This window comes from Macrobrachium nipponense, chromosome 13, assembly GCF_015104395.2.
Source record: "Macrobrachium nipponense isolate FS-2020 chromosome 13, ASM1510439v2, whole genome shotgun sequence".
In the NCBI taxonomy this organism is placed as follows: Eukaryota; Metazoa; Arthropoda; class Malacostraca; order Decapoda; family Palaemonidae; genus Macrobrachium; species Macrobrachium nipponense.
Genome location: NC_087206.1, coordinates 102,916,815 through 102,926,269, shown reverse-complemented (window position 1 = coordinate 102,926,269; position 9,455 = coordinate 102,916,815). Strand labels below are relative to the sequence as shown.

The following is a 9,455-nucleotide window of genomic DNA, read 5'->3' as shown; positions in this document are numbered from 1 at the left end:
TAGGAAGAAAAGGGATCAAAATACTTATAAAGCTGCAAACCTATTGCACCAACAAGATCAAGCAATACAACACAATTTCTCATCAAATTTTCACACAACCGGAATATATTGAATTGAATTGAATATAAAATTTAGGCCAAAGGCCAAGCACTGGGATCGATGAGGTCATTCAGTGCTGAAACAGAAATTGACAGTAAAAGGTTTGAAAGGTGTAACAGGAAGAAAACCTCACAGTTGCACTATAAAGGGATTTTGACGTAGGAAAAATCTATTTCTGGGCGAGGAAGCCGTGTCGCCCAGTGAAATGTGTCCTCTTTAGCACTATTTCTAGTAAAATATTGCTATGATACCAGAGAACTGCTAAATTGGACATGTCAGAAGTCTCTGACTCGCTCACCTAAATAAAAGGTGTCGGTATAGAACTGGGGCGAGTGTTAAACACTACCACAGTAACCCCTCCAATTAGCCTTTTCCTCATCAAAAGACCCTGAAAACGGGGAGCCGACCTATAGGTCACACCCAGCTACCCTGTTGAAGATAGAAAGCAATGTGGAAGGAGAATATGAAAGGAGCTAGGAGCCGAAGGCATGCTGCAAAGGACCTTAATTAATGCCTACAGAGCACCATATAGGTGCACTGACAGCACTAAACTAGCCCCCTACAGGGCACAACCGGAATAACGGGCATTCCTACATAATTTAGGAAAAGACTGGAACGACAGATTCAAGTCAGATCATGAACATTACTAACATTAATATTGGTAATGAACCTGATTATTGACCTGTATTCCCCGTGTATGTTGGTTTAAGGGAGCCTGTTGCTGTGTTCTTTGATACTGGGTCACCCAAGAACATTATTAGCGAAAAGGTACACCAAGCATATTTTCCCTCTTGAATTTAAATCCAATAGTAAACTGTAGAATCAGATGTTCATTGGAATGGCATCTTAATTGAAGGAAAAATTTCTATTACTTTTAAATTTGGAAAAGTTTTGCTCAAGGAGGTCCTAAATGTGAGAGGCATAAACTTAGCGTTTACCCATTTGTTAACTGGTTATCCAACTATGGCTAGGCAAAGGATCACTATCGATGCACCAAAAGAACAATTAGTGATTAAATGCAGTTATAAGGCCCCTAGAATACCTATGTGTAAAATAATTACAAGAAAATAGACTCAACAGAGCTATTGATAAAAAGCATTCTAAAGAATGAAAGTGCAGATGGAAGGTATCAGATATGCAGCACGAATTCTCAACAAATCAGTGAAAATTTGGAATCTAACTAAGAAACTTACTGAAGAAAGCACATGGATAGTAAATCCAATTTTTGAAGAGAAGGAAATTCTTGCACTTACAGAAAGGTCACAAATACATTGAGTACATTACTCATCAAGCCTGCATGAAGTTAGAGCAAAATAGCTTTACAGATTATAAACAACAGAGAGGGAAAGATCATGTTAACACGGAAGAGAAATAGGTCTAGCAGAAGTATACACTATCCCTATTCAAATTGCTGAGAAGGAAACTATGGTACTGATCAATAAAGAACATGAAAATTCACTTCACGAAACAGAACTGAGAAGAGTTAAAATAAGGAGTTACCCGAAAGGTATCAATGGAGATTATGCTAGAGAGAAACTCGTAGATTTGCTGAGTGAGTATAAGGATATAGTTGTCATTGATGAAGACACAATTGGTAATACAGATGAGATAACCCATAGAATTGATACTCCACAAAATACCAAATCAATCTATATACCTGCCTATGGTGCAGCACATTCTCAAGAGATTATTGAAAGAGAAGTTCAGACAATGGAAAAGTAATAATAAGAAAACCATCTAAATCTCTGTGGTCCTTTCTACTTTTGTTGGTTCTAAAAAAGAACAACACTTATAAAATTGTGTTAGATTTTTGGAAATTAAATATGAAAACAGAAACCAATCCATATCCAATACCATCCATGAGAGATATTATCACATTCACTGGATCAAAGTAATATTTTACCACAATAGATCTGCTACAAGGATTTCAACAAATCCCATTGGACGAAGAAAGTAAATCATTATTGAACCTACTTTTTGCACCATTTCTGGTAGATATCAATACATAAGGATGCCTTTTAGTCTAAAGTCAAGCCCAGTGACATTTGTGCAATTAATGGACAAGGTTTTAAGCGGATAACTAGCAAAAGGTGTGCATGTTATATAGATTATTTGATAATAGCCACAGACGCCATTGAAAAATATATAAAACTAGTCAGAGAAGTCCTAAAGAGGTTAAAAAGAGCATTGCTCCATTTACACATTCCCGTATCAAGGTACACATGTCCATGCATGAGTGAAAATTGGTAATTGGCAACAGCCTATGTAAATTCAACATAAACATACAGTAAGTCATATGTATGTGGGCAGGCGGGGAGGCGTCAGGTCGGTCGTTATGCACCACCCGAGCACTCGTGGGGAGTCTCTTTCAGCCTCCACAAAAGATATATGACTGGCCACACCAACTGTCACTGAGTGCGGCTCGACCCGCACAGCATGGTGCCAACATGGCAGAGACTGCATGGTGGCAGTGAGCATACACATGGTCCAAGGCCACTCCAGGGTTCCCACCTCGCACCATGTGGGTCTCCACATGATGCAGGAGCAGATGCAGCAACCTTGCCGCTCTGGAGGTACCCAGGACAACGTGGCAATGCTGTGCCCTGAGATACAATGGGCAAGCAGGCGGGCTTGTGGATCACCTGTTCTCCAGACCAGCAGCCCACTGCCTCTCTCCGCCAGTGCCACCATCAGTGGATTGCAGAGGTGCCGAAGGAATCCACAAAAAGGACAAGGAAGGGGGCTTTGAAAACTCCAGCAACACTGGTAGCTGCTGATACCCACTCCACAAAGACACCACCTTCTACATCAACCCCTGTTGCTCTGACTTGAAGGTGAGGAGCTGACCAAGTAGGCTGACTGCAAGGAGGAGGACCTTGCCCTGATGTTGGAAGACAAACCCGGCACCCCTGAGGACGATGACAACTCTGATGACGACTTTTAAAGGAAGCGGCCCCAGTACCAATACAGGCCCACAGAGCCGGAAGAAGAACCTTTCTGTCATCCTCTCAAGAGGAAAATGAGAGGCTGGTGTGGGAGTCACTGGAGAAAGAGGCCGAAAACATCTACAACAAGGGCCTGACCGCCTACGTCAGGAGGGCCTTTAAGGAAAAGGGCAAGTCACTTGTTCTGCCCGTGAGTGGCCAAGAACTCTGAACCTGGTTCACCTCCCCCTGTAGTTGTTTTGGGTTTCTCACCACCGAGAAGAATGGCCAAGGGGTGGGCAGATGACTGACAGACCAGGAGAAGTGGATCCTCAACATCTTCCACTTCCTCAAGCCCCACATCATCAGACAAAGGAAGCCAAAGAAGTTGGGATTTCCAATAGTATGTCTTATTTTATTGTTTTGATGCTTAATTTTTACTGATTACAACTTTATTACAGTTTCAATTCATTCACAGTAGTTTTTTACATTCTCTCATACATGTTCCATCTATTTACAGTCTCCTCAAACTACTTCCACCGACCCTGAGCAAACTATGGCCCTGCCTGCTTGTACCAGTCCTCCTGCTCCCACTCCAACTCCCTCAACCGATGACCAAGTGTCCGTCCTTGATGAGCCACGCCCAAAGTCATGGAAAACCCAGGTTACCAAACTCTTGCACTGATTCAGAGGGCAGAGCTACTCCGGGAACAAATGAGGACGGCCATGAAGCCACAACAGCTTGACACCGCCTACTGGCGGAGGTACCTTGAAGAGGTTACCAATGACTGTGGAGTGAGGTTACCAATGACTGTGGAGTGAGTGGTGGTCGACCTGAGGGTGCCACTTAGATGGAGATCCTAGCCACCATACATTGATTTGTGAAGGTATCCCAAGAGGGCGTCATCAAGCCCACACATAGCCTGGTACACCATACCATGGCAGAAGGACCTCAGCAATCTGTTAATCAACGCCATCTTCCTGCACAATTAACAGGCATTGCTCTAAGTTTAGATGTTATATTTCATGAATGTGTGGATGTACGTATATATTTCTTATATTTACTGTATGTTAGTGTATTGTAATATAGTAAGGCTTTAGAATAAATAAACATACATTTGCAATATCATATCTGGCTCTCTAATTCTTCCAATTACTAAGTATTGATAAGAAAAAATATCATATAATTGAAAACTTTCTTTTATTAAATTAACTACAACACATAAAAGTACATAAATGAACCAAGACAAATGAAACCAAAAAGACTATCTAAATACAGATTACTGAATTATAAATATATACATAGTACTATATGTAAAATATAGGGAAAGAAACATGAAAGGTACAGACATAAAAAATTAGCAAGTTGAATAGAATGTAACAAATATCGGAGAAAAGAAAATTTCAAAAATATAGAATTAGCATATCAGAAGATCAATGTTAAGTACATACTACGAATGGTCTAAAAAACTGGAAAATAGTACACAAATAATACTGTAATTCGAACTAAATACATGAACAAATATTTAAGTAAACTGTGAGATAAACAATAAAGAACATGTAGCCCCAAGTTATCAGTGGGGGCTACATTCCCAAGGGGGTGCCGATAAGTGAAAACCACCGTTAACCGAAACTCAGTGATTTATGGTGCCATAAGCACTATTATGGCACCTCCATTAGGTATGTTATGGCACCATAAGGCACCTTATGGTGCCGATAACTGGAACTCAGCCTGTTATGGCGCCATAAATCGCCGATTTTATGGCACTCGTCAACACCATAAAATCGGACCGCTGATAACCGGAGACTGCCAGTTTACAGGAAAGTAACTAAATCGTGTTCTCCTGCCAATGAATGGAGCCTTCAGGCGACCAAAAGTATTCTTTCAGCATGTTGCATTGCTCCATGGCATTCCTGGTTGCAGTGTTGCCAGTCATGGTGAGAAGGGTAGCTCCTAAGGCCGGGTCAGCCCTCCAGCTACCAGGTATGACGTTATGTGTGAAGGAGTTCTCCTGATCTCCTTCCTATCTGCATGAATATCTTATTACAATATTATATGATTCTAATGATTCCCATCCGACTTCTCTCTGGCACTCAAAAGACACTGGGTGCATGGACACCTTGCAGGAATGCACTGGCACAAACAACTCAAGAGACTACACTTTCTTGCCCCCAAAAACTGCAAGAAGCTCAAGACTAAGTTTCTGATCTCTAGAGTGCTTACACAGCAGCGGGAGCGCACACTCCGGAGCTGCTGGATTTTTCAATGGCCTGGAAAACTTCCGAGAGCGCCAACTGTGCCTACACAAGTCGGAAGTTGAGTCACTAGATGATAAAATATGAATATTCACCTGGATGTTTCCAGTGGCTGTCCTCATAGTCCTGGGAGCAAACAACAGGTTTGGCTGAGGGGGAGGTTGCCCTTGGGCAAACCCCACCAGCCTCCCTTGGACTTACAGTTTGCCTCTTCACAGATGTATGGGAATTTACAGTGACCTTCATCTAAGAGCACCACTGGGACAGACAGCCACCTCCTCCACTGACAAGAGACACAGCACTAGGATACATAACCCAAGAAGTCAGGACAAGCACACTATACGGACTCCTATTCAATGGTTGTCCGTCGAAACCTGCAGACAAAAGGTTTGACTGAGGGATAACTATCCATGGAAAAACCCCTTCAGACTCCCATGGACTTCAGTATGCCTCACCTCTGGTGCATGGGAGTTTGACAAGGACTGGGTTCAGGAGTCCAAGAAGCCGGATTGTCATCTCCTTCACTACACGTCCGTAAGACACCTTTCCAACGGCCAGTTGTCGATACCTGGGACCGGCAACATGCCCGACTGAGAGGCTGACGCAAGGGTCTGACAGGGATCTTTGTCAAAAAGCATTTGACATTACAAAGTTAACATCTGTTAACTAAGACACAAGAATGGCTAAGGTATGAAAAGGAAGCAAGGGAGCCATGTGCAGAAGCAAGTGGCAAGAGGCTAGTAGGAGAGAATTGGTGCCAGGGTGGTCACCCCTGGTGCCAAGCGCATGAGAGAAGGTGCAGGGGGTGATGCTGGCACCCAAGATTGGAGCCCGCAAGCTAGTAACTTTGCAGCGTGAGCTGGTTCTTGACTGTTGAGAACACTTATTTGTAGCAGTGAACAAAACACCCAATTCTCTCCTTACTACTTTCTGCCTTGACACTTTTCAGTTCTTCTGCAAAGGAAAGTGCGAAGGCTACGTCAAAAGTTCACCTACCGAAGCCTTACAGGAAGCTTCTGTCTGGTAAATAAATCCTAATTGCAAATGTTACAGACCTAATGAAAAGACAAAATACATACCCAAGAATTATTTCCAATGCAATTATCAGTAGCTTGCACAAAGCCTAAGGTGCCGATAAATAAATCATAAATTGCCAAAGCTATGGCCTAAAGAAAAGATGATAATAATAGAATGTCATAACACCTGGAAATCACTTTAAGGCAAAACCATTACTGGCGTCTCACCAGTAGCCTATGGTTGGTAAACAATTCATGAATTGCAAAATTTAATACCTAATGAAAAGGGATAACATACACCCATTACTTTCTGATGGAATGCCATGACATCCAAGAATTACTGTTAAGCACAATTATTATCAATGGCTCATTAGTAGTTTAAGGCTGTAAAATAATTAATAAATTGCAAAGGTTATGGCCTAATGAAAAAAGGCCCAACATACACCAATTTCTTTTATAATGGAGTGTCATAACACTGGACAATTACTTAAAACAAAGCTATTATTGGCGGCTTGCTAGTGGTTTATAGCAGGAAAACTATTCATAAATTGCTAAAGTTATGGCCTAATGAAAAGTCATAATATAAAGCAATTTACTTTTATAATGTAATGTAGTATATCCAAGAATCACTTTTTAAGGAAAACTATTATTGGCGCTGTCAGCAGCCTAACCAGTAAACAAGGCATGGATGCAAATGGCTTCATTTACCGGCAGCTCGTTGATGACTGAATCAACATAAAAAACAAAATGAGAAAAATCTTATCCTTAAAGATTTCAACTTGCAGGCTACAATATACACATTCAGATGGTTGACATAAAGAATCCTCCATCGGAATCCAGTAAAATAACCAGAAAATAATGAATAAAGCTACGGCCAGATCATTCCAATACTATTCCGTTTGTGGGACGGGCTGATCACCTACAGAAAGTACATTAAAGCGTTACCTGCAAAATTTTTAATCTAAGCTGCCATTCAAGTGAAAACTAATAACTATGTAATTACTTGGTAAGTTACTTATTTAAAAACCTATTTTTGGTACCCACTTTAAGTCCTAAAACCCACGTGATTTCTCTCATGAATCCGAGTTGGGTGTTTCTTTACACAGCCTTAGCAAGTAGTGCAAACATGGCTGACTTGCACACTGTTGCCACATCTGTGTGAGAAAATGAATGGAAAGACCAAGATAGTCAATTTAGACAAGGGACAGGGCCTTCCTACTCAGAGTCCTTCCATACTCTATCACTGTATCAACAGGCACTATTCTGGCCAAGACCAACAATGAGAGAATTATATTTTATATTAGTTGGTTCTTCTTAAGAGGCACCTGGCAGGACCTTAAGAATAGAACAGAATACTAGAGTTTAGGTCATTCAGCACTGAAACGGAAATTGACAGAAGGTAACAAGGTTTGAAAGGTGTAACAGGAGGAAAACCTCACAGTTGCACTATGAAACAACTGTTAGGAGAGGATGGAAAGTGAGACAGAAGAAAGAAAATATGAATGGAAGTACAGTAAAAGGAATAAAAGGGCAGTAGCTAGGGAACAAAGGGGTGCAGAAAGTAACCTTAAGTAATGTCTAAAGTCCACCAAGTTAAGTGCACTTACGGCACTGAGCCCCTACGGGACAGGACCATAAGGGTACCTCATTTGAGGACTTATATCAACTGCCAAACCCCTGTTTTCTAAAAAAAAAAAAAAAACAGTATTATTGGAGGTTCAAACATAAGAACAATATGGATATGTGCACCATAATTTTGGGAGTACATAGAGGATATTAAAAAATTCAAACACAATTTCTCCAGATTTTCTGTAACTCCAAACTTTTTTATATCCAGTATATGTTGTCATTAGTAAGGTAAATAAAAGACACAATAAAAAGTAAATTTATAATCAATAACAGATATTTACAAGATATCAGTTATCTGATGAATCAGATGGACTACTACTATTACTGGTCTTTCTTTTATGCTTTTTGGATGATTTTCTCTTGTGTCTTTGCTCTTTATGCTTTTTCTTTTTCTTTTCTTTTCTTCTCTTATGTTTATCCTCATGTCGATGTTTCTTGTGAATCTTTTTATCTTTTTTCACAACCCACTGATCCTCTCCCTCAGAGTCAGAATCCTGACTTGCCTTTAACTGACTAACAGAAAATGGTGTAGACCTGATCACCTGTTGTCTGTTCTTAAGATGAAGAGGTACAGGTGGTCCATATTCATCTTCAGAATCGGCAGATGAATCACTACTGTACTTCTGGCTATTATTACCAAGTTCATCACTTTTTGTTTTTAATTCACTATTTTGAGTGGAATTTTCACTACCTTTATCACATGGAACTGAATTTCTGTAACTATTAAGGAGGTCAAAATCTATATTAGCAAATATACCTTTAGCAGGTGCATCTGCTGCTGGATGCACATTTTTACGTGGCATGAAAACAGGCTTGGGAATGTTTTCTGACATACTTCCAGACTCATCTCTCTCTGGCTCAAATCTACTGACTCTCTTTTTCTCTTGAGCTGTAGCAGACACCGGCTCTATATTGCTTATTCTACCCTTCCTCATGTCAGACAAGAAATTATCTAAAGAATTTGTAATATTGAAATTGCTCTGATCATCTTCACTTGTCTCTGAAGATTTCCTCTTATCTCTTGGTAAAACTAAGACTTCTTCATTTTCAGAGGATGAGCGTTCCATGTTAGGGCTTTTCTTTTCCTTTTCAGTTTCCTTACTTTTGTCTTCAGAGTTCTCCTCTTCGCTCTCTGAATCTGTATCTGAATCCTGGAATATTGCCTTGAAGAGGTCCATTGTTGGTGGCCCATCTAGAGGAACCTGCAAGACCCAAGAAAATTTTTTACAGTGAAATTCAAAAGATGCAAATAGATTAACAAAACTAGAAGGTTAACAATGACAACATTTCTTCTTATAAAATACTAGTCAAAGTTTACATGTCTATTATCTATTGTAGATGAAAAGATCCAATCAATTTATACACAGGTTTTTGATGTAGAAAAAACCTTTTTGGGAGTCTCTGTTGAATCCTCAAGGATTACCCTTTCCATGGTCTATCCAGAGGTCCATGGTGACCAGACTAGTTCACCAATGTCAAAGAATACCCTTTTAGCTGGTCTTGTGGCCGGGTATTGCGTCATAATAATAAA

General features: G+C 40.4%; 1 protein-coding gene across 1 annotated transcript in view; it reads right to left on the bottom strand.

The window, feature by feature from the left end:
- Window positions 1–8,169: 8,169 nt before the first annotated feature.
- LOC135225411 (G patch domain-containing protein 1-like) overlaps window positions 8,170–9,455 on the bottom strand; it is a gene marked incomplete in the record, with an annotated part of 225,305 nt that continues 224,019 nt past the window's right edge. The window contains 1 exon segment of the mRNA XM_064264747.1: window positions 8,170–9,126. Within this exon segment, the coding sequence (XP_064120817.1) occupies window positions 8,212–9,126 (915 nt within the window).